The following is a 24950-nucleotide window of genomic DNA, read 5'->3' as shown; positions in this document are numbered from 1 at the left end:
TTATTTATTTATGGCTGCACTGGGTCTTTGCTGCTGTGCACAGGCTCTCTCCAGTTGCAGTAAGCCAGAGCTACGTTCATTGTGGTACACAGGCTTCTCATCGCGGTGGCTTCTCTTGCTGTGGAGCTCGGGCTCTAGGCGGGAGGGCTTCAGTAGCTGCAGCACGCAGGCTCAGTAGCGCACCCCACGGGCTTAGATGCTCCGCGGCTCGTGGGATCTTCCCAGAGCAGGGATGCAACCCGTGTCCCGTGCATTGGCAGGTGGATGCCCGTCTGCCTGGGGAATCCTTGACGGCTTCATTTTTCTCCCCAGCAAATACTTGACACTCTCGATATTTTCCTTGTCCTGTTGATAGTCTGTCTTGAGAACTAGACTCTGATCCCCAGGGGCCAGACCTTATTGGTTCACCACCAGAGCAAGGCCTGAAATACCTGTCGGTGAAGTGTGTGGATTGCATGCCTTTATTTTGAACCTGTAAGACATACACAAGTTTCAAAATCCAGAAGACAGGAAATGGAAGTGAGAAGCAACGCACCAACCACAGCGACCTATCGACCTGGCCTGACCCTTCCCAGTGCTGCTCGCCCGTCCCAGTGTCTTGTCCAGAGATAGTCTATGCAAGGATGAGAAAATGTGTACATGTATTTCTTCCCCTTCCTTTCTCTCCACAAATGCCACACACTCTTATCCTGTTTTGCAGTTTCCTCCTAGCAATACATCTAGGAGATCACCACATCAGTTTCCAATTGCTTCCTCATTCTTTTTTGTTTCTTTTTAAGCAACGGCATGCATGGTGACCAAGGGGGAAAGAGTTTTTGTCGCAATCACAGTTTTCCAGGAGCAGTGGCAGCTGAGAGCTCAGCGCCATCTCACAGACCCCTGGACTCACACTGTGGTTCTGCAGTCAAGATCTCCCACACACTTCTGGTGGGCATGCAAACCAGAGTGGCCACTTTGGAACACAGTTTGCCAATCTCCCCAGAGGTTAAATATACACTTCTCATATGACCCAGCCCTTTCATTCCTGGGTGTTTACTCAAGAGAAATGAAAACCTCTGCCCGCGCGCGCACACACACACACACAACCTGTATGTGCATGTCTCTAGCAGCTCTCTTCTGAATCACCAGCAGCTGGAAAACAGCCCAGATGTTTCTTCAGCTGGGAGATGGAAAAGCAAAACTGTGGTTCCTCCCCATGCGGCAAGAAAAATGCAACACACTTCGGATTCGACAACCTGAATGAATGGCGGATGCATTCAGCTGAGTGAAGGAAGCAAGACTCGGAAGGCTCTATTATTCCATTTAGAAGACAGTCTGAAAAAGGCCACTGGGTAGTGACAGAAAGAGCTGTGGGTTGTGGGGGCGGAGTGGGGGAAGGGTGTGGCCACCGAGGGCCAGCAGGAGGGGATTTTGGGGGTAATGGAAACCATCTGCATTTTGATTCTGGGTGACTACTGCATGCGTGGCACAGAGCTTATAGAGCAGCACAGAGAAAAGAGTAAATTTTACTGTATGCAAATATTTTCATGAGTTTTACTAAAAGAGTACCTAATGTAGGAGCCCATGTATATGACATGCTGGAATAGCAAAACTATAGGAATGAAAAACAAGCCAGTGGGTGCCCAGGTTGGGGGATGAGGGGAGGGGCTAACTGCAAAGGGGGCACAGGGGCGGTTTAGGGGTGATGGAACTGATGGTATCTTGAGTGTGATTCGATGATATGACTATAAACTTTTACCAAAAGTCATACCTTGTACACACTTAAAATGAGCACCTTCTATTGTATCGTATTGTATTATAAATTATATCTCAATAAAATTGGGTTTGGAGGGGTTTTAAATATAATTTAATCTCAAGTGGTGGTGGTGGTTTAGTCACTAAGTCGTGCCCAACTCTTGCAACCCCATGGACTGTAGCCCGCCAGGCTCCTCTGTCCGTGGGATTTCCCAGGCAGGAATACTGGAGTGGGTTGCCATTTCCTCCTCCAGGGGATCTTCCTGACCCAGGGATTGAACCCGTGTCTCCTGCATTGCAGGCAATTCTTTACCATTGAGCCCCCAGGGGAAGCCCCAATAAAGTTGGTCTTAAATATCCTATCTCAGGACGTCCTTGGTGGTTGGGTGCCTAAGACTCCATGCTCCCAATGCAGGGGGACCTGGGTTCGATCTCTGGTCAGGGAACTAAATCCCACAGGCCACAGCTAAGAGTTCGCATGCCACAGGTAAAGATCTGGAGTTTGCAACGAAGATCAAAGATCCCATGTGCGGCAACTAAGACCCAGCATGACCAAATAAGTGAATTTTTTTTTAATTGAAAAATAAATGTTTGTTTAAAAAAAAAATCTTATCTCCCCTTGCCCTTCCCTGACTGTATGACCTTAGGCAAAGCCCCTAACATCTCTGTGCCTCCAGTGAAGGAGGAAAGATCTGGGGAGGAGGTGGGTGCTGAGGTCTTGGGTCTCATCATGGGTACCTAGGTACACCAGTACCCACAAGAGATGTTTACAAACAAAGCAGAGCGGCTTTATGAGGCTTTAGGGTGAAACTAGGGTCAGGCAGCTGAGCTGCTGACAATGGCTCCTGTGTCTCGGAAGGACAGGTCCTGAACCGAGCCCTGTCAGGCCCTTCCTGAGTCCCTTTGAACCACCGGGCACTCCTTGGTGACCTAGAAAAGCGAGGAGAAGCATCCGTGGGTCCCAGAGGGATGGCGTCAGGGATGCACAGTTCAGAGCATTGTAAGAGAGCCTTTTTCAGTAGTCAGATGGAACTGCCGGATCAGTTCCCTGCGGTCTCAGCTGTTCGGGGCAGAGTTTGGGTATGTACAGCCCCTGGCCTGCTCTCACCGGCTCACACGTAGGGGAGACTGAGCTATATCAGCGATATCCCAGAAGAGCTGGGGACTCAGGCTGGGGAATCCCGAAGGGGCACGACCCAGCCTAAGGAGAGAAATCAGGGAGGGCTTCCTGGAGGACAGGCTCAGCCAGAGCTGAGCCCTAATATGCTGACTGAACACCTACTGAGCACCCTGGCTTGGATCTCAGTGGAAGAGCCTATTTTTGAGGCTGAAGTGAAAGGGGTGTGTGTGGGCAGAAGGGTGGGGGTAGAGGCTGTGCTAAAAGCGGGAGTGTGGGGGGGGGCGCAGAACAGTGGGAGATAAGACAGGAGTGAGGTGGTACCTGGTTCAAGGTCACCCTTGCAGGAGCCTGGACTTTCTCCCTCTCACGCCCCGGGCAGGAGCAGCTTAAGATCCATCCACGTGTGCAGGGAGACTGAGATGGGAAGAAGCTGGGAGAGGTCAGGGGAAGTGATGGGAATGAGGTGACTGTCGGAGTCACATGGAGAAGCGGGTGCACATGTTACCGAAAGGTGGACCTGGCTGCTCACCGCTCAAAAGCCAACAAACAGGCCAGACTGGTGGAAAGGAGAGTTTGCTTTATTTCACATGCCGGCAGCTGGTGGGGGTGGGGGTGGGGGCAGACATCTGTCCAAAGGCTGATGAGCCCCCACTCCTGGCAACCAGTGGGGCAAGAGTTTTTATAGACAGAAGTGGCCAGGAAGGGGGCTACCTGCAGAAACAGTAGTGTCAGCTCTAACAGTCATCTTCAAATTGGTCATCAGTGGTCTGACCAGCATCATCTTGATTGTTCTGCTGCTGCTGCTAAGTCACGTCAGTCGTGTCCGACTCTGTGCGACTCCATAGACAACAGCCTACAGGCTCCCCCGTCCCTGGGATTCTCCAGGCAAGTACACAGGAATGGGTTGCCATTTCCTTCTCCGATGCATGAAAGTGAAAAGTGAAAGTGAAGTCGCTCAGTCGTGTCCGACTCCTCGAGACCCCATGGACTGCAGCCTTCCAGGCTCCTCCGTCCATGGGATTTTCCAGGCAAAAGTACTGGAGTGGGGTGCCATTGCCTTCTCCCTTGATTGTTCTAGGGACAGTTAATCTTCAGTTCCAGGGTCCTTTGTTCTCATTGCTTTGAGGCCAGTTCTCAGAATCGTGGCGGCTCATGTCCTGGATACAGTCTGGTCTTCATGTAGTCAACTTTTACACCCTGGTGTTTTGGTATCTATAAGACAGCTCACAGGATATGTCTCAGAATATTTAGCTATAGCCCTTGAGAAAGAAGTAAAGGTCCTTGACTCTGCTTAATGACTACATTATTATTTGGTCTCCTTTGACTGTTTTCCTTTGTTTCTTCATTTCTTGTATCTCTGATTAAACTTATTCTTTGACTAAAGTTTTCCACAGACAGAAGGCAGGCAGAGGACACGGGGTGGGAAGGGGAGGACCATGAGGTCCTGCTCCATTTCACAGGTAGAGTGAGAAGGCAGAGTTCTTGCCTCTTAGGTCCCACCCAAGACCCTTCCAAGAGCTAGGAGGTCTCTGCTAATGGAGTGTTGTTATTTTTAAAGCATTAACACAATGATGCTTTAAAGATGCATTGCCAAAGATGCATTTTTTTCTCATTCTTTAGTTCCTCAGACTCTCCGATCTGATCATTTCTTAAATTCTGTTCGTCTTGGCTTCTAAAGTTCCACGGTGGCAAATATCTTTGATCCTTGGAGGCTCAGATTCGTTCACTCAGTACACATTTATTGAGCCTCTGTCCTGTGTGAGTGCCAAGAACACAGAAAAGAACAAAATAGATGAAATGATGCAAAGAGCTGACTCAATAGAAAAAAAACCCTGATGCTGGGAAAGATTGAAGGCAGGAGGAGAAGGGGACGACAGAGGATGAGATGGTTGGATGACATCACCGACTCAATGGACATGCGTTTGAGCAAATTTCCGGAGATGGTGAGGGACAAGGAAGCATGATGTGCTCCAGTCCATGGGGTTGCAGGGAGTTGGACACAACTGAGTGACTGAACAGCAACAAGATGAAATTCCTGCCCTAGGGGAAACCACAGTTATTGAGGGCTAAGGTACCAGGATCAATTCTAGGTGTCCACATGTAACTCCTTTAATCCTGCCTCCAACCTTATGAGTTAGAGACTTGAGTAATCCCCATTACCAAATTCAACATTCAAAAAACAAAGATTACAGCATCCGGTTCCATCACTTCATGGCAAATAGATGGGGAAACAGTGGAAACAGTGACAGACTTTATTTTGGGGGGGCTCCAAAATCACTGCAGATGGTGAGTCCAGCTATGAAATTAAAAGACGCTTGCTCCTTGGAAGAAAAGTTATGATCAACATAGACAGCATATTAAAAAGCAGAGACATTACTTTGCCAACAAAGGTCGGTCTAGTCAAAGCTATGGTTTTTCCAGTAGTCATGTGTGGATGTGAGAGTTGGACTATAAAGAAAGCTGAGCACAGAAGAATTGATGCTTTTGAATTGTGGTGTTGGAAAAGACTCTTGAGAGTCCCTTGGACTGCAAGGAGATCAAACCAGTCAATCCTAAAGGAAATCAGTCCTGAATATCCATTGGAAGGACTGATGCTGAAGCTGAAACTCCAATACTTTGGCCACCTGGTGCAAAGAACTGACTCCTTGGAAAAGACCCTGATGCCGGGAAAGACTGAAGGGAGGAGGAGAAGGGGACGACAGAGGATGAGATGGTTGGATGGCATCACCGACTCAATGTACATGAGTTTGAGCAAGCTCCAGGAGTTGGTGATGGACAGGGAAGCCTGGAGTGCTGCAGTCCATGGGGTCGCAAAGAGCCAGACACGACTGAGCAACTGAACTGAACTGACAAAGGAGGAAACGGAGGCACGGGATTCTGGAATGCCTTGCTCCTAAAATTCTCAGTCAGTCAGTTCAGTCACTCAGTCATGTCTGGGACTCAAGAATTCTTTGCTCCTAAGATTCTAAGGTCCACAGTTGGTGGTGGTGTTGCTTAATGCAGTCTAGTTGATTTCTGATGTGTGTTCATTTCTGCTGTACAGCAGAATGACTCATTTATACATATATATTTTGTTTTTCATATTCTTTTCCATTATGGTTTATCTAAGTTTCTAGAGCTTTTTGTCCTAAAGAGTCTGTTGTCCTTCCATTCAAGTGAACGGTGGACTCAATCTCATTGTGGAGTGAGAAATTGCAAATTAGAACCACCATGAGATTCACACATGTACACACACACCAGGATGACTCATATTTTCAAAGTCTGACCAGCTTCAGTGCTGACAAGGTTGTGGGGGGAGGAGACCCCACAGCAGACACTGAGATGGGAGTGAAAACTGGAGCAACTGTCTGGCAGTATCTCCCACATCTGGACATCTGCACACCCTGTGTCCCAACAATTCCATTCTTGGGTTATGGGGAGAAATGTGTATGCTCATGGGCTCTAGGAGATGTACACAGCATTGTCAAAAGAAGGCAGAACCTGGAGACCACTCACATGCCCATCAACAGGCAAATGGTTTTGTAAATTTCCATGCAAGAGAGTGATCCACAGTCATGGAAATTAAAGAAATTCAACAGATGTAACACTATGCATGAACCTCACAGACATACCTCATAGAGAGCTTCCTAGGTGGCTCAGTGGTAAAGAATCTGCCTGCTGGGCTTCTCTTGTGGCTCAGTTGGTAAAGAATCTGCCTGCAATGCAGGAGACCTGGGTTCATTCCCTGGGTTGGGAAGATCCAACCCTGGGGGGGAAGATCCTTCCCTGGAGAAGGGAAAGGCTACCCACTCCAGTATTCTGGCCTGGAGAATTCCATGGACTGTATAGTCCATGAGGTTAAAAAAAAAGAATCCACCTGCTAATGCAGGAGATGCAGGAGACACGGGTTTGATCCCTTGGTGGGGAAGATCCCCTGGAGAAGGAAATGGCAACTCACTCCAGAATTCTTTCCTGGGAAATTCCAGGGACAGAGGAGTCTGGTGGGCTACAATCCATGGGGTCACAAAGAGTCGGACACAACTGAGCGTACACACACACACACAGACATAAGATTGAGTGCAAGAAGCCAGATCCAAGAGACTGCACTTGAAGATTCTCTTTATTAAAAATTCAAAGGACTTGCCTGACAGCCCAGTGGTTAAGACTCTGCTCATCCATGGCAGGGGGCATGGGTTTGAACCCTGAGCAGGGAACTAAGATCCCACATGCCTAGTGCTGTAGCCAAAAAAAAAAAAAATTCAAAACTGGGTGGGGGAAATAAATGAAGAGTTTGAAATTAACATATACACACTATAATATATAAAAATAACCAACAAGGACCTACTGTATAGCACAGGAAGCTATACTCAACATTTTATAAAGATCTACAAGGGAAAAGAATCTATAAAAGAATGAATACATATATATCTATGTGTACATATATATATATGTATAACTGAATCACTTTGCCTGTACACCTGAAGTTAACACAGCATTGTAAATCAACTATTGTGTGTATTCAGGTTGTTGGACTCTTTGCAACCCCATGGACTATATAGCCCACCAGTCTTCTCTGTCCATGGCAAGAATTCTGGATCTGGTTGCCACTTCCTACTCCAGGGGATGTTCTGGACCCAGGGATGGAACCCACATCTCTTTCATCTCCTGTCTTGGCAAACGGATTCTTAACCACTGCTGCTGCTGCTGCTAAGTCGCTTCATTCATGTCCGACTCTGTGCAACCCCAGAGACGGCAGCCCACCAGGCTCCCCCGTCCCTGGGATTCTCCAGGCAAGAACACTGGAGTGGGTTGCCATTTCCTTTTCCAATGCATGAAAGTCTTTACCACTAGTATCACCAAAAAAAAAAAAAAAAAATTAAATAACAAAAAAAGAAATGAAAAAGAAATACAGTTGTCATTTTTAAATTGACCTCACATTCTAGGCCTCGCTAAATAACTATTTATGGTGGCTTTTCATAGATATGGAATGTCCTATGTCACATGCCTCATGTGAATGAAGATAGTGTCAGTCCTTCAGGATAAATAAACAAAAGTATAAATTCATCAGTTAAAAACTGTAGTGGTCAGGTGTGTATTCATAGGTAGTAAACGTAAAATAATAACATCACCAAAGAATGCGTTCCCTTGAGAAAAGAGAGAGTTGCGATTGGGAAGAAGCCTTGGAGGAACTAGCAGAACCATTTCTGAACCTAACTGTCCCTTTGAAACGAGTTGGCGAAACGGAGCATCATCCGTCATGCAATTCTCTACATTATATTAATATTTCATAATTTGAAGATTTATATTCTCTTTCATCCCATGATTCCACAGTCTCTCCATTTCTCCTATGACTCGGTTCTCCAAGGGGGCAAGATTTCTGAGCCCGGTCGGGGGAGGGGCGGGGGGGCGGCAGGAGACGGCTGCGGGAAACCACAAGAAGAGAATCTGGGATCTGAAACACACGATACCATTTGACTTTCCCAGCAGTGAGCGAGGGTTCTTGGACCGTGTGACCACAGGAGGCCCGAAGGGACAAGTTCAGAGGTGGGTACGGCCGCAAACCAACCCCACCCCCACCTCCCGCGGAGCCTGGCAGTAAGAGGTCCCGGGCGCCCCACTTCTCACCAGCCAGCCCAGAGCCAGGGGTCGAGGGGCGCAACCTTTCGAGGACGCCTGGCGCCACCCCCAGGCTTTCTGATGTGGAAACTGAGCCTGCCCAGGGCTGTGCAGCTGGGAGGCTGCGGTGCAGCCAGCGACCTGATTCCTCCGGGCGGGGTAGCAGAGACACGCCCGCCGGGTCCTCACTCTCGTGGGAAAGTGCGGTGGGGCAGGGGTGGCCCCGACTGGGACGGGCGGATGGAGCCAGGGAAGGTGAGTCCAGCGTGGCCCCCCACTCAAATGAGGAAGGGAGGGTCTGGCCTGACCTGCTTTCCCAAGAGCCTGGGGGACTTTCGCATCTGTGTTTCTAAGCCCCGGTGGCTGATGGGGAGGTTGTGGCCTCGGGCTGGGGAGGCACCGACTTCCAGGGAAAAGGCCAGCTTTTCAGGGAAGGTGCTGTCCCTTCGTCTGAGGCGGCCTCTGTGCTCTGCCCTGGGGAGGTGGGCTCGAGAAGGCGGGGTGGCTCCCAGTTCACTGTGGGGAGGGTCGCCTCATCTGGGGAAAGGTGTAGACTGATGGGGAGGCAGACACCCCGTTTCCTCCTGGGGAATTTATAGCTTGTACTTCAATACTGGAGGAGGGCATGACAATCCACTCCCGTATTCGTGCCTGGGCAATCCCATGGACAAGGAGCCTAGCAGGCTACAATCCACAGAGTCGGACATGATTGAGGCGACTTAGCACCCACACACTTCAATACTGGGGACAAGATTCAGTCTCATTAAGTGTTCCCAGTGAGATGGCTGGTTCAAGCGACACCACTCAGCAAGCTAGTCTGATGGAGGAGGGCAGGACCCGAAGGACGACTAGACCAGGCTCAGAGGGCAAAGCATTTGGCAGCGGCCACGGGGTTGGAAACTGGCAGAGTAGAAGGTAGACCCAGATTCGATTTGTCTCACTCCTTACAGGTGAGGATGACGTCGGCAACTGTGCCAAAGGCCCTAGGAAAATTCACTGGATCCACTCAGCCATCATATTATTACCACCATGATGACTCAGAGGGGGATACTGACACCCAGAGAGATCACATGCTACTCCAAAGCCACTCAGGCAGAGCTGATACTCACACTCAGGTCATCTTAACTCCAAAACCCATTGTCGAGACAGGGTCCCCCAGAAAGCAGATACTTAGAGTTGTTGTTGTTCAGTCGCTAAGTTGTGTCCAACTCTTTGCGACCCCATGGACTGCAGCACACAGGGCTTCCCTGTCCTTCACCATCTCCCGGAGTTCGCTCAAACCCGTGTTCACAGAGTCAGTGATGCCATCCAACCATCTCATCCTCTGTCATCCCCTTCTCCTCCTGCCTTCAATCTTTCCCAGCATCAGGGTCTTTTCAAATGAGTCAGTTCTTCGCATCAGGTGGCCTAGAGTTAGGAGGGCAAATGATTTATGGAGAGCAGCATGTGGGAAAGGGGGTGTGGGGGAAGCAGGATTGGGTAGGGGGACCATCGGGCCAGGATAGCCCCAGGGGCAGCTCTGGAAGCAGACTGCCCATGACGAATCCCACAGTGGATAGAAAATGGCCAGACCCTCTGACCCCACCTGGCTCTGTCAATGGCCAGAATCCCCAGCTGGCAAGCTGAGGCAGACCCTGAAGGAGCTGACTGTCAGCCATCTACACGCCTGGCAGCTGGGCCACAAGTCCTATCTTCAAAAGGCATCCAAGCAGCGTGCCTCTGTGGCAGCCCTCCCATACCCTATATTAATAATAGCAATCATTTGAAAGTAACAGCTTCCATTTACTGAGAACTTACTCCACACCAGCCTGCGCCAACATGTGTTAACGCCTTTGACCCTCGCTACAATCCTATGAGACGTGCACTGGTTTCACCCCATGTTATAGATGAGGAAACTGAGGTTCAGAGAGGGTGAGTCACTTGCCCAGGGTCACACAGCTGCTAAGTGGCAGAGCTGGGGGTTGAAGACCCTCAATTAAAGCATGAGCCTCATTTACAGATGAGGACACTGAGGTCCTGCAGCACACCTCCTGTTAGTCCACCATCACCTCACTGGGATGTTTCTGCCTTACACCTGACCTTCCCAGAACCCCACTCCCACCCCCCATCCCCCAGGGCAGATGCTGATATCCACACACCCCTCCCACTGCATCTCCCGTGTCTGATCAACCCAGTGAATTGGGGGGTGGGGGGAGGCTGTCCAGTCTTCAAACTCGCCTGGGGAGAATGTTGCAATCTTCTGACTCAGCGTCGGCATGCGTGCAGACCCAGCAGGAGGGAGAAAGGGGAAGATTAAGTCTTGGCCCAAGCCCCAAATGGGCTATGCTGCCTGGTGCCAAGGATTCCAGCAGCTGCCAAGGCCCCAGGGTGGGGAGGAAGCAGGAGGTGCAGGCCGGCCTCCAGGAAGCTGGCCTGCATTCACCCCTGGGGGTGGGGTGGAGCCCAGGAGCTGTCTGCTGACCCAGGAGGGACTTGCAGCTCAAAACTGTGTGACTGGGAGGCTATGTGACCTTGGGCAAGTCCCTTCCCATCCCAGCTCAGCATCTCTGTTTCCCTCTTGTCTGCAAAATTCACTTGCTCTTCCCAAGCCTCTCTTAAATCTAACTCAGCCCTGCTGCAAGGCAGTCTTCTCTCCGTCTGCTCCACCCTCCCTGGCCTGCCGAAGAGCACCCGAGCAAGAGCGCAGACTCAGGCACGTGACCTTGCCTCTCCTGTGCCCTAGTTTCCCCATCTAAATGATTCCTTCCCAGGAAGTGGCTAGGATGAGAGCCGAGAGGGAAGGCCGACCGTCTCTGGGACTGATGAGCATCCCTTCCAGGTCCGTGGTGCAGCAATCAAGATGCTGGGGCCACAGAGACCTGGTTTAAATCGTGCTTCCCCAACCCATCTCTCATCATGTTCACTGCTCTGTGTCCCTTTCCTTCCCTTTGAAATGGAGATTTTCACTGAATTTTCCTTACTGGGTGTTAAGAGAATGAAGTTAGCCTGTTCCTAAGTAGGAGCTCGGGCAGAGCAAATGGGCCTATTTAGTCTCATCTCTGGGTAGAAAGCATGACAAGAAAGGCCTGGCCTGGCCTGGGGGCTTCCCTGGTGGTCCAATGGCTAAGACTCCAAGACTCGGAACTCCCAATGCCAGGGACCCAGGGTTTGATCCCTGGCCGGGGATGGAGATCCCACACGCCACAACTGAGACATCACATGCTGCAGCTATAAACAAAAGAGCCCGCATGACACAATGACGATCAAAGGTCCCGTGAACCACACACTAAGACCCGGTGCAGTCAAATTAATTAATTAATTACAAAATTACAAATAATCAAAGGCCTGGCCTGGCGGTGAAGGCAGACAACATGAAGCATGGATACCATTCATTCATTCAGTCAGCCATTCACTCGCACACCTGGTGTCGATCTGCTCAGAAATCCTGGGAGGCAGAAGCTGTCATCATTCCCAACCATAAAGTCACAAGGAAAGCCCATAGAGGGAAAGCCACCTATCCAAGGTCACACAGCTAACATGCAGCAGAACTAGGGCTCAAACCCAGCATGCTGAATCGATGAAACTGGTCCAGCTGTTGAAAATTTGGGTTAATGGATTAATAAGAATTGGTGTTATTCCTATGCCAGGTTATAACAGGAAGAATGGTTAAAATGGGAAAAATAATAATAGCAGCTACATTGTATCAAGCACTTTCTATAGTTCAGGACCTACAGAATGGAAGCATGTTTTCTTGATTTAGTCTGTCTTATAAATGAAGAAACTGAGACTCCATAACGTTCAGTAACTGCTGCAAGTCACAAAGCTCATGAAAGCTGGAGACAGGACTCCTCAGTCAGAAGCAAAGAGGACAAAGGCCAGGAATTAAGCCAATAGGAACTTAGGGTCTGACCAGCCCAATCTTCTCCTTTTAGGAGAAATGGAGGCCCCCAAGGGCAAGAAAGCTGGCCCAGAATCACAGCCTTCTAGCTGTGGGACTTCACTTCCCTCTTGGGACCGTGAGCAGGTATAATCGTGGCCCTTCCTTCCCCAGGGAGGTTTGAAGAAGGACAAGAGGAGAAGCAGTAGGAGGCAGTGTGACCAGGTACAAAGGTTGGCCTGCGTGGGGAAAGTGGTTAGACACCAAGCAGAACTTCCCGGCCTCCTCTGGGAAGTTTCTGGGACTCATCCAGGGGCCGCCCCTGCGGGTGGGGGGCGCCCTCCAGAGCTCATGGCCCAGAGAGGGGAGACCCTAGTCCTCCCCGACAAGGGTTCAGGGAGCAAGGGGGGAAAGGAGGGGGGAGCCGTCCTGGTTCCGCATCCTCCATTCCCGACACAAGAGGGAGGCGGCTGTGGGAGCTGGGACTTTCCTGAGCAGCAGAAGATTCTGGGAAATTAGAGACAGCTGCAGGGCGGGGCTGACTCCAGGCCTCCCTTCTCTTCCCTCCCCTCAGTCCCTGCTGGTTCCCCAAGCATGCCTCCCTCTGCCCCAAGGAGGCCCTCCTCCAACTGATCCCCCTCCCTCAGACCATGGCCGCCACCCTGAGACCCTCAGATCCTCTCCCGCAGAATTTGCCTCCACGCTCACAGCCTCTTCAGATCTCATCTTCCCTCAAACCCTTCTTCCCCCACCCTCCACTTTCTCCTCCTCTCTCAGAGCCACTGGCCTCACTTAGTTATTCTCTCTCTCCCGAAGACCCTCACCTCCCGCCTCAGACCCTCACCTCCCCACTCAGACCCTCACCTCCCCCCTCAGACCCTCACCTCCTCCCTCAGACCCTCACCTCCCCCCTCAGACCACCTACTTCCCTCTTGGACCTGTCTTCCTCCTTCATATCCTCCTCCCTCAGACTCTTTCATCCTTCCTCCACCCTCAGATTCAGAACCAGCAGCATCCTCTCTTTCGGCCCCTCTAAGCCCCCTCTGGGCCGAAAGCAGACACCCCCTCCCCAGTCCTGTCTGGGCCCAGAGTCATTGCTCCAGCTGCAGCAAGGGAGCCAGGGCATGGGAGGACCTTGGGCGTCCTTCCAACCCTACCTCCTGGGGTCATCACCTTGACAAGCCTCGCTTCTCCCAGGCTCAGCTGCTCTCTGTACAGCGGGGCAGTGCTCTACACCCCATCCCTCCCCTGTGTTGGAGAGTCACCAGAGGTGAGGGCTGAGTGGGTGGGAATGCCAGACTTCCCAACCTAATTCCCTCACCTCTTCCCCTGTAGCCTCCACAACTCTGGGGATAAGGGTTGATTTCAGCCTCATTTTCCAGAAGAACAAACTGAGGCTCAAGAGAAATGACCTAAGGTCCACTGTCAACAAAGGGTGGAAGTGGGACTTGAACCCAGATCTTGCCCCCAGACGCTCTACCTTTACAGGGCGCCGAGGGGGAGACCCAGAGAGGCAGAAAGGAGAGAAGCAGGGAAGAGACTTAGGCTTCTGTCTGCCCACAGCTGCTCCTGACATCACTGGGGTGGAGTCCCAGTCTTGGGCAAAGTCCCTTCCTGAGAACCGGGGGCCTTACACGCATTTTCAGGGTCCCAGGATGGGGAGACTGAGATGCAGACAGAGATGGAGAGACAAGACGACAAGGCGGGACTGGAGGCTGAGGGACGGAGACCAGGGAAGGAGATGCAGAGACCGGGGGAGACACACAAAACCAGGAAGACCCTGCGTGCCGCCTGGACAGACCTGGGGTGCAGCACCCATTCCCTCGCCCCTTTAGGTCCCCAAGTCTTCCGCTCCACCTCCCGTAAGTCAGTGACCGGGACTCAACCCCAGCGATAGCCCCGCCTCCAGGGAAATCCGGGAAAGCCCCGAGCGGCTGGGGTCCCTCCCCGGGGCGGAGAGAAGGGCGGCAGAGGCGGGGTCAGGGGAGAGGCCCGCCTCCGTCCTTCCCTCTCCCTGGCCCCGCCGCCCCCAGCTCCAGCCTGCCTCTGAGTCATGCCCCCAACCAGCCGGGCCTGTTCCCCACCCACCAACCCCGCCCGGGATGGGAGGGGGACGCGGGGGCAGAAGGGAAGCCCGCCGGCCCCCCGTCTTCTGGACCCGGGCTTTGGCCGCTGTGACTCTGATCTTGTGACCCTACGGCTCTAGCTGTCTCCCCGTCTCCCTCTTACCTGGCCTCTCACGACCTCTGGACCCCTTTCGCCACATCTGTTTCTCTGTGTATCGAGGATTTCGGGGGCACCCACCCTGTGCCCGGAGGCTTAGGCTGGGTCATGGGACCCCGAGAGGAGAGACACGTTCACGGTTTCTCTGTGCACTCCCCACAGAACACCCCCCCCACGCCCCCAGCGAAGTTCACACCCCAAACTGAGCAGGCACATGGAGGAGGCAGAGATGGGGGCAGGGCAGGCAGAGGGATCGTGCCCGGGCGCCCGCCGAGGGTAGTCCCTGCCCTGGGTGCGTCTTCTCGCTCCCACAAAGGAGGAAACGACTCAGAGAAGGGAAGTGCCTGGTCAAGGTCAACCAGCGAGGAAGTGGGAGTCTGGAATCGAACCCACGTCCTGGCGACCCCAAGGGCCTCAGGGAACTGCCTCCCTGGGGAGGTGGGGTCGGGGGAGAGGAAGAGGCTGAGAATCAGACAGCGCTCGAGAGACAGAAAGGGATGCCCAGAGACGATGGAGACAGAGGCAGTGAGAACAGAGAGAGACACAGAGATAGACATCCATCCAGACCCTCGAGTCAGGGACAGTTCCAGACTGAGATACAGAGATAGAGACCTACAGCCAGAAAGACACACACACACACACACACACACACACACACACACACGGAGACGCCGCTGAGGCCCGCAGCCGCAGGGGTGGGGACCCCGCAACCCCGCGACCCCGCCTCCTTCCCACCCCCTGCCCGCCCCCGCCCCCCGCCGAGGCCCAGCCGCCCCGGGCGCCGCGGGGCCGGGAGGGGGCGGGCGCGGGGCGCGGCGCGGGCGGGGCGATCGGCGGGCGGCACCGCGGGACGGCGGGAGCGGCGGCGGGTCCAGGAAACCCCTGGGGCGGACGGGTGGCCCCGGGGGGGCCGGGGGCGGGGAGGCGGGCGGCCGGCACCGCCCGGGCCGACAAAAGTCCCTTCAGTTCAGCCGGCGGCAGGGGAAGTCCCGGCGCTCGGCGCAACCACCCTCCCGTGCCGCCGAGCCCAGCCGCGCTCCGGCCGCCCGCTCGGCCGCCGTCCCCGGCGGCCCCATGCCCCGATGCCCCGCGGGGACCATGGACGAGGGGCCCGTGGACCTGCGCACCCGGCCCAAGGCCACCGGACCCCCGGGCGCCGCGCTGCCGCTCCGCAAGCGCCCTCTGCGCGCGCCCTCCCCGGAGCCCGCCGCCCCGCGCGTCGCTGCGGGCCCCGTCGTCCCCCCGGATCCCCTCCGCGGTGGCTCCGACACACCGGCTGTGCTCGCGCCCCCTCACGGCCTGGCGCGACCAGAGGCAATTTACTACCAGGGTGAGTGGCTTCCGCAGGTCATGGCCGGGTGGGGGGCAGGCAGTGCAGAGGGTGACCACCTGAGTCAGGCAGTGGAGCTCCGACCTTAACACAGGGGGTGGGGGGGAGGCCTCTGGGAGCCGAGGGACAGAAGCCAAGGTCCCAAGGACACAGAGAGGGGGTTCCTGGGGAGATGCGGGCAGAGCCTGAGGTCCCAGGGGTGCAGATATGGGAGCTTCAGGGAGCCAGCACCTTGGGACACAGATACCAGAGCTCTAGGAAGCTGGGTGTCTGAAGTCCTGAGATCTGAGACCCACCTACAGGGAGCCAGGAGACAGTGCCCAGCAGTCCAGATATCGGATCTCAGGGAGTCAAGTCCCAGGAACACAGAATTATAAACTCTTAAGAACCCAGATATATAGGGTTATAAGGAATCAGCAGCTGGACCCAAGAAGCTGGGGGTTTTGGAATCCTTGAACTTTATGTGGGGTCAAAGGGAGTGAGGGGAACAGAGGCTGGGGTTCTAAGGAGACATATTAAGGATCCCCATTTATCAAAACCTCAGGAACCCAGATGTCGGGAGAAGATGGGAACCGAATGGGAGTACTGAGCACCCCAATATCTGGGATCACAAAAACCCAAGGAATCCGATCCCAAAACCAGGGGTCCTAAGAATCAGCAGGCCAGAGACCTGGGGTTCTAAGCACCCACTTCTGTGTGCTTGCAAGTGATCAGGGTCTCACTGGTGTCATGAGGTCAGGAGGCCTTAGGGGGGATTTGGGGACTGAGGATTCTAAGAACTGGGGGGCAGGACTGGGGAGTTCTGGGCCTCAAGGATTTAGGGCCAGGGAGGATTTGGGGGTCTCTGGGCAGAAGGCCTGAGGGCACCAAGGCCTGGGATTGAACATATAAGGAACAGGAAACAGGGTTTCAGGAATGGAGCCCCCAAGGACCAGGAGATGACAGAGAAAAACAGGCACTATCCTTCCCATCCTGTCTCCGTCCCTGATACCCAGGAGGGGGCAGCCTCTCCCACAGCTGTGCCCACGTCACAATCTCCGAGTGACCCCCAGAGCTGCAGAGACCCCAGGCCTTGGGCCTCCAGAACTTTGCCTGGTTTCTGCACCTTTCATCCCCTCAGGGTACAGCTTCAAGCCCTCCATCAGGAGGCCTGTCACTGCCTTCTCCCCTTTCCCATCCCCCCATGAAAACCTGAGCCTCAGTTTTCCCCATCTGAGTGCTGACTTGCCAGCTACCTCAGTACCTTCCAGCAGTTTGATTTATGCCGGATTCTGGCACTACTCCCTCTCCCCAAACTCTGTACACATTCATCCCACCCCCTACACCTGGTGCTTCATCCATCCTTACCTTCCTCAGCCACAAATTCACTCAGCAAACTGGCCCTGAGGTCCCCACGCTGGGCGATAGTGCAGAATCTTTGCCTAGTAGAAGATGAGGGGTCAGACAGAAGTAAAGATAAGTGACAATGCCCAGGGCTGGCAAGGGGAGCTGCAGGAGCGCAGAGGAGGGCCGTGGTAGAGGAGTTTGTCTTGGGCCTTGAGGGCTCAGGAGGAGATCCAAAAGGGACCAAGGGAAAAGGGCAGGTGACCCAGAGCGAAGGCCTGGAGCCGGGGGCAGGCTGCTGACCTGTGGGCTTGGCCTCATGCATGTCCTTTCTCTCCCCAGGACCTTTACTGTCCCTGTACCCCACCCCGACCATGGGCCCCCCCTTTCCTCTGCTGAACTTGCCCACACCGCTGTACCCCATGGTGTGCTCCATGGAACACCCCCTGTCAGCTGACTTCGCCATGGCCACGCGAGCTGATGAGGATGGAGATACGTGAGTGACAGTCCCCCGTTCACGGAGGGGAGTAGAAGGGTGGGGAGGCCAACCCTCCACCCACCTCACCCACCCACTGCAACACAGGGGCACTCAGCACGAGCTTTCAAGTTACCTGCACTGAATTAGAATCCTGTCTCCCCGTCTATGCGACTTTGAGGAAGCCCCTTTCCCTCTCTGAGCCTCAGTTTCCTCTTCTGAAAAATGGGCACCCTGAGAACCCTTACCTCCCAGGACTGTTTTTCAAGCAGTGGGCTTTAAAGTTTTTACCAAAAGCCAAAAATGAGAAAGACATTTTACAGATTGACTTATTATACGAATTAGACATGTTAAGCTCCTTGCACAGAGCCTTGTAGATTGAAAGTGCTCAATCTGTATTAATTAATGTTATTATTATCATTATTACCTTTTGCTAAGCACACACACATATATAAACTTGAAATAAAAATTGCACAGAACAAACAGCACTCATGCTTACAACATGGGAGCTACTTTGGGGTTTTCTATTCTAGTCATGTCGCTGTTTCCTGGTCATAGCCCACTAAATTAATTTGACAATTCTTTAAGTTGATTTCACAAATCTCATGGTTTTATCATCTACTGTTTGAAGGACAGGCTTCTGAGATGCATGAAGCCACCGAGAAATCCTGCATGGGAGCATTTAGCCCAGGCCTAGAACTCAAAAAAACACTTGACCACCATGCTTATGGTAATTCTACCAACCTCGGATGGAATCTCAGCTGGTCACTTTCTCACACCTCTCTGCCTCAGTTTCCCCCTGTACAAACAAGAACCACAAGATGAAGGTCTCTATGAGGCAGAAAAGAAATTATTTCAATAAAGCAATTATCCAGGAATGGGCTTGGGGACTCTGGAAACCACAGGGGGAGATGCAAGGAAAGTGGGGGGTCTCCACCACTGGCCCCTGGGTGACTTCACATCCCCAAGCCTCAGTTTCCCTATCTGGAAATCAGGCCTCACGATCACAATGCGGATTCAATGCAGTGAAGTACAGGACTTGCAGTGCATAGAACAGGGCCGGGCACACAGTCGGTGCTCAGTACATGGGAGTGGATTTTGTTGGAACAGAGCTCTCAGGGTGGTTGTGGACTATCCTTGTGAACCCAAGCAGGACAAAGTGTCTGAGTTATAAATGTTATCTTTATATATATGTATATATAAAGATATATATATTTATACAAAAAGGCCTCGGTAAAACTAGTTCCCGCCGCCTCTGGGTACCTGTGGGGTCATCTGTGAAATAGATTCAATTTGTCTCTGTCCCCAGGGGTGGTTTGTTTGCAGCCTGTGAAAGCCGGGTGCAGAAGCCCTGGCACACCAGTCTCCAGCCCCACGCCCCAGCCTCCCTCCCCACTCTCCCCTAAAGCAAACACTTCTGCCTCAGCTGCCTGGTGGGGGAAATCCCTTCCCGCAGAACTTGACCGCAGCCCAGCTGCTCTGCCTTCCCCACGTCAGCACCCGTCACTCACTCGCAGCCTCCCCCTCCTGGCTCTCCCTCTAACCTTAACCCCTTCCGCTGGGGCCGAGGCTTTACCGGAATGGGCAGCGGGCCGGGCGGGGGCGGGGGATGGGGGACACGCTAGGTCTGGATCCCCAAAGGGCCAAAGCTACGGTTGGGAGGCTGGACTTCGAGGTATTCAGGGCAGTAAGATCTCAGGGTATTTGCAATCACCCACCCACCCCCTCCCAAAGGTCTGGCAGTGGGGAGCTGGAAGTCTGAGTTTCCACGAGGTGGCGGGGGGGGAGGGGGGACGCGTTCTGAGTCCCGGAGGGCAGAAGTTGGGGTACTACATGCCTTGACCGCTGAACGGGTAAGGCGCCGGGCGGCAGGGCAGCCGGGGGAGCCTAAAACTCGGAGCGATGGGGACAGTCCGTACCCGCCAAGAGTTAGGGCATCCTATGCCAGGGTCGCAGGAGGATGCATGCCAGGATGTGGGGGACAGAGAGGCAGCTGGAGTCTGAACCCTGAGGCATGGAGTTCTAGCGGGGTCCCCTGGCTGGAGCAATTGGGGTCCATTCTTACCCCCAAGGTAACTAGAGAGAGCTCTTTGGGTCGGGCTCCCCTCTCCGCCTCATTCGAGGATGGAAGTTGGGGTGCCGGGGTGGACAGGGTAGATCCCCGAAGGGCCAGGCTTCCCTCCCCCGGGAGCAGGAAGCGGAGCCCCGCCCAGCAGACCTGTTACTGGAAGTCCGAGGGCTGGGCCGCCCCTCCCGTCCCCACTTCCTCCAGCCCCGCCCCACCCCCTGCGGCCCGCGCGTTTATGGGAACTCAGGCCTGGACGGTTTCTCTGAAATCATTTCTCCCTCTGCCCTCGCTTAACCCCGCCCTCCCCGAAGGGGACCCAGGCGGGGCGTCCTGAGAGGTGCGCGGAGGGGACGGAGCCTTTCCCCGGGGGCCCTGGCCCAGGTCCGACCCCTTCCCCGAGATTTCTTTTTCAAATGTGGCTCTCCCGGTTCAGGATCCGGGTTCAGTGTTTCACCTGCAGAATCTCTTCCTGGGAGCTGGGAGCTATTGCGGGAGATACTTTACCGAGGAGAAACCCGAGGCTGTAAAGGGCCACGTGACTTTGCCCACGCTTCAGGGCAAGAGAGATTTGCAACCCTGGCTCAGCCCCCGCAAAGCCCTCCGGTGCAGCAGAACTTCCCTGCCTCCAGCACCTAGGAGGTGGATTCTAGAAGTCTATTCCGCCGTGGGGAGGATCGCCGTTCACCTCTCTTAGCCTGGCCCAGGTTTGGCAGCAAGCAGCGGCGGGTGAGAAGGAAGTTGCCCCCAGTAAGTGGCCCTTAAATAGAGGTTGTGGGGCCTGTGTAACTTCAGCCAGCCTTATGGACTCAGCGCCAGCGTCCCCCCACCCCGCTACAGCCATCCCAGATTGTCCTCAGCTCTGAATGGCTCTTCCAGCTTCGGGGGCCCTGAGAAGCTGGCAGGAGGTTTATTGGAAAGGGTTCTCCAGCTCAGTGCCCGTAGGGATGGAGAAAGCCGGACTGGGCAGAGGGAGAATTCGCTGCTCTGTAGTTTCAGCCGGGCCTCAGGGATCCCACAGGGAATATGGCAGCTGGAGTGGCCTTTCAGAGAGTTGGGGCCAGAAGGCTGGGCCTTCTATGCCCACACGGACCAGTCAGCGGATGCCATTGGGTGGCGTCTACCCACCCCCATGACCTGGGCAAGCAGCCCTTTTCAGCGGGGGGTAATTCCCAGAGAGAGCCGAGATTTGACAACCTTCCCAGAAGCTGAGGAAATGGAGTCCTTCAGTCCTAATGGGGGGATCAGGGTTGCACAGTCCGGCCTCCCAAGCAACGACCCTCATCCCTGTTTGTCCCACCTGTGCCGTCATCTCCCTTCTGGGCAAAACTTGCCCCATGTACCTACTCTTGGGTTGGAGGCTGAACGTGATCTCCAGTCACCACGGATGGAGACCATCCAGTTCATCCCCAACCCATTCCACAGATGAGAAAACTGTGGCCCAGAACGGGGTGAGCACATGGTCCCCAGCTTCAAGGATGGTCAGGGATCCTTGAGAGGGCCTCATCTATTCAGGGTGTTTGTGGAGCACTTTCTCAGCACCAACCACTGTCATAGGCACTGGAAAAACGCTTTACCTGGTGGAGTTGACTATTGAGGGAGATTCAGACAGGAAACAGTGTAAGATGTCAGGTAATGATGTGGAGGAAAATAAAGCCTGGGGGTGGGGGGGAGCCGCTGCCCTACCATTTTAGCAGAGGCCCCAGCGAGGGGAGTTAGCCTCAAAGATATGGGGGCGGGGGAGATACTGTTCCTGGCAGAGGGAACAGCCAGTGCAAAGGCCTAGGAGGCAAGCATGCTTGGTATGTTTGAGGAAGAGCAAGGAGGCTAGTGGCCAGAGTGAACTGAGGAGAGTGAACAGAGATGACATCAAAAGGAATCGAAGAGGGAGAGACAAGATCACCCCGGGCCTGTGGGCCATGGTGAGGACTTTGAGAATTCTGTGCAGAAAAGGAGCATGATCTGACTTAGGTTCTAAAAGGGTCTCTCTAGCTGCTATGTGGGGAGCAGACAGCAGGGCTCTGTGGTAGTAGAGAGGCCAGTAAAGAGGGGACACTCCAAGAGGAAGATGATGGTGCCTGAACCAGGATGGAGGGAATGGGGAGCAGTGGTTGGATACCCCTGTTACTTCTAAAGCATCCTGTGCATTTTGGAGTTAGCACTGCTAAGCATACAGGGGTGAGAGGTGACCACCCTCATGCCTGTGATTCTCCACCCCCAGGCCACTCCACATTGCCGTGGTGCAGGGCAACCTGCCAGCTGTGCATCGCCTGGTCAACCTCTTCCAGCATGGAGGCCGGGAACTGGATATCTACAACAACCTCCGGCAGGTGAGGCTGGGGACCTGAGTCCTAGGGGAAGAAGAGCTGGAGGCCCTGACGCTTGAATCTGAGGGAGGAGGTGCTCAGATTTCTGGTTCAGACTACTGCTGAGGGTCAGGACCCGGAAACTCTGAGGGAGGCAGGACTGGGTCGCAGGGCAGGAAACAGGAGTCCCTCACAGTCTCTGTTCCCCAGACACCGCTACACCTGGCTGTGATCACCACCTTGCCGTCTGTGGTCCGGCTCCTGGTGATGGCTGGTGCCAGCCCCATGGCACTGGACCGCCACGGCCAGACGGCAGCCCACCTGGCGTGTGAGCACCGCAGCCCCGCCTGCCTGCGGGCCCTGCTGGACAGCGCACCTGGGGGCACCATGGACCTGGAGGCCCGCAATTACGATGGTGAGCACCTACCCGGGCGCTGGGTGGGGCTGTCTGGTAGGACCTGGAGTCCTTCTGAGGCTGCAAAACCCCAGGCCTACGTTTAACTGAGTTTCCCGCTCTTTCAGGGCTCACCGCCCTGCACGTGGCCGTGAACACCGAGTGCCAAGAAGCGGTGCTGCTCTTGTTGGAGCACGGCGCTGACATTGACGCGGTGGTGAGCGCGCTTGGGCTGGGGGGTGGGGTGGGATGAGGGCGCCTGGAGGAGCAGGGAGGGGCGGGGCCAACGGAGCGGGTCTCGCAGTACCTAAGGAAACAGATGCTGGACCCAGCGCTGGTTGGGATGCGGGCCTCCAGCTGCTTGGACAGAGCAAGGGGACGCTCAAAACCTTCCTTCCTTGCCGCAGGACATTAAGAGCGGCCGCTCCCCGCTCATCCACGCCGTGGAAAACAACAGCCTGAGCATGGTCCAGCTGCTGCTGCAGGTGGGTACGAGCCCCTTTACGTGGCCTCTCTCCCACCCTCTCCTCTGGCCCTGACCGCCTGTCGCTCCATCCCTGCAACCGACCCCTCCTCCTTCCAGTTCTTGCACTTGTGCTTGCTACGCTTCCAGCCCCGACCCTTCCTCCTAGGCCTCCTTCCGTCAACCCTAGGACTTGATTCCTCCAGACTACGAACCAGTCCCGGGCCATCTCGCATTCCTTCCTCTAAACCCCCAAAACGTTCCAGGCCCCTCCCAGCTAGAGTCTTGCTGACCCTTGTCTTCCGGCTTTGGCCCAGTCCCCGCGCTGTCCTTCCGCCCTGACTCCGTCCACGATCAAGCCCAGATCTCTGTACCCTTCTCTTCTCTGACCCCGCCCCCTTTGCCTTGGCCGTGGCTGCCGAGTCCATTGCCAACGGATTCGGTGCCGCCCCGCGACCCGCTTGGTCCCGCCCCTGTTTCCAGTTTCCACCCTTCTCTGACCGTCCCGGGTCTGGCCCCGTCCCAGCTTGTGACCTCGCCCCTCACGCTGGCCCCGCCCCCTGGGCCCCGCCCCCTTCCACCCAGGCGGTGGTCCTGACCCGCGCCTCTCCGCCCGCAGCACGGCGCCAACGTGAACGCGCAGATGTACTCGGGCAGCTCGGCGCTGCACTCGGCGTCCGGCCGCGGGCTCCTCCCGCTCGTGCGCACGTTGGTCCGCAGCGGCGCAGACAGCGGCCTCAAGAACTGCCACAACGACACACCGCTCATGGTGGCGCGCAGCCGCCGGGTGAGTACGCGCGCTGGTTGCCGCGGGGGATTGCAGGAGTTGCGGGAGTTGGAGGGGTGGGGGCTGAATGAGGTTGATTCTGTGCTCGAGCGCCGATCTGCAGGGATGAGTGGCACGTGTGTGCATCATGACAGATGAGTGGCACGTGTGTGCAAGGGATGCGGCAGTGTGCGTGTGCGCATAAGTGCCAGGGCGTGGAGGCAAGCCGGTGCAGCCTGACGCGTGGGTGTGAGTTCTAGGCAGAGGAGAGACTGAGGCCCGAAGAAAGGAAGTCACGTGCCCTCTTGCACGTCCTGAGAGAGAGGCGAGGCTCCCTGAGCTAGGAGACTCGGGAACCGGGAGAAATGGAGAGAGGCAGGTCTGTGTGGGCAGGGCTGGCCCGGAGGTGATCATGCGGCGTCCCACAGGTCATCGACATCCTGAGAGGCAAGGCCACACGGCCTGCTCCGGCATCCCAGCCGGAGCCCTCCCCGGACCGGAGCACCACCACGTCTCCTGAGAGCAGCAGCCGCCTCAGCTCCAATGGTGAGAAGCCAGACCCCAAGGCCAGCCTCCCGGAACCCAGGGCTCGGGACCCCAGCCTCCTCCCTAGCTCTGGCCTCTGGCCACCCTCACCCCCGCCCCTCTCTTCTCTTCCTGCAGGTCTTCTGTCAGCGTCACCACCCTCCTCGCCCTCCCAGTCTCCCCCCAAGGACCCTTCTGGATTCCCCATGGCTCCCCCCAGTTTCTTCCTTCCACCCTCATCTCCACCGACCTTCCTGCCCTATGCCGGGGTCCTCCGAGCCCCTGGCCGGCCGGTGCCCCCCTCCCCAGCTCCAGGAGGTAGCTGAGAGGAATGGGGGGGCAGATCTTGGACTCATGAGGAGGGACCTCGCTACCCTGTGGGGTCAGCCCTCCTGGAAACTGTGAAGATCTCACTCTGCCCCCCCCCCTCCAATCTTCTGGATCAGGATTTGCACAGAGGCACATATATTTACCCCCAACCCCCTTCTTCTCAGCACGGATATTCCTCCATCTCAGCCCCGCCCCCAACCCAGGACTCTTACTCCCATTTTTCTCAGGCATCCTGGTCTCCCAGTCTTTCGTCTGGAACTGCCCCCAAACGTTCATTTCCTTCTCCTCTCCCAGAGCTAGTGGAACCAAGGAACAGCTCTCCCTTCTGCACTCTGCCCACTTCAGTGAGGAGGGAGAGATGGGCTGACTCCAGGCACTGATATCCATGTAAATTATTAGGCGTTTTGGTTGGATTTCTTTTGTAATAAACTATTTTTGTACCATA

General features: G+C 54.9%; 1 protein-coding gene and 2 long non-coding RNA genes across 5 annotated transcripts; 2 read left to right on the top strand and 1 right to left on the bottom strand.

The window, feature by feature from the left end:
* Positions 1-20253, bottom strand: LOC113876376. 2 transcript variants are annotated; one of them, XR_003506470.1, is made up of 4 exons: positions 19722-20253; positions 18401-18455; positions 17206-17279; positions 1-472 (listed from the first exon to the last, which is right to left on the bottom strand). It is a non-coding gene; the product is annotated as an uncharacterized LOC113876376 (long non-coding RNA). The 2 variants fall into 2 exon arrangements; XR_003506469.1 differs by lacking the exon at positions 1-472 and adding an exon at positions 3920-4608.
* LOC113876377 lies at positions 7698-14825 on the top strand. Of its 2 annotated transcripts, none has more exons than XR_003506472.1 (3): positions 7698-8377; positions 12361-12530; positions 13952-14825. It is a non-coding gene; the product is annotated as an uncharacterized LOC113876377 (long non-coding RNA). The 2 variants fall into 2 exon arrangements; XR_003506471.1 differs by having other exon boundaries at positions 7698-8704.
* On the top strand, positions 15420-24950 carry BCL3 (BCL3, transcription coactivator). The gene is made up of 9 exons (XM_027515522.1): positions 15420-15858; positions 17524-17677; positions 21943-22051; positions 22238-22442; positions 22550-22638; positions 22829-22906; positions 23504-23671; positions 24079-24196; positions 24314-24950. Exons 1-9 carry the CDS (start codon positions 15603-15605, stop codon positions 24499-24501), a joined length of 1365 nt encoding a protein of 454 aa, XP_027371323.1. The 5' UTR covers positions 15420-15602; the 3' UTR covers positions 24502-24950.

Source organism: Bos indicus x Bos taurus, chromosome 18, assembly GCF_003369695.1.
Source record: "Bos indicus x Bos taurus breed Angus x Brahman F1 hybrid chromosome 18, Bos_hybrid_MaternalHap_v2.0, whole genome shotgun sequence".
Lineage (NCBI taxonomy): Eukaryota > Metazoa > Chordata > Mammalia > Artiodactyla > Bovidae > Bos > Bos indicus x Bos taurus.
This window is presented reverse-complemented; position numbering and strand designations above follow the sequence as displayed.

What these genes read in the sequence shown, in the direction of transcription:
- BCL3 (XM_027515522.1), top strand. Translation starts at nt 15,603, where the DNA reads ATGCCCCGATGCCCCGCGGGGACCATGGACGAGGGGCCCGTGGACCTG. An exon ending in GCTGATGAGGATGGAGATAC is followed by an intron (nt 17,678 to 21,942) that starts GTGAGTGACAGT and finishes CTCCACCCCCAG; the next exon opens with GCCACTCCACATTGCCGTGG. An exon ending in TGGTGGCGCGCAGCCGCCGG is followed by an intron (nt 23,672 to 24,078) that starts GTGAGTACGCGC and finishes GGCGTCCCACAG; the next exon opens with GTCATCGACATCCTGAGAGG.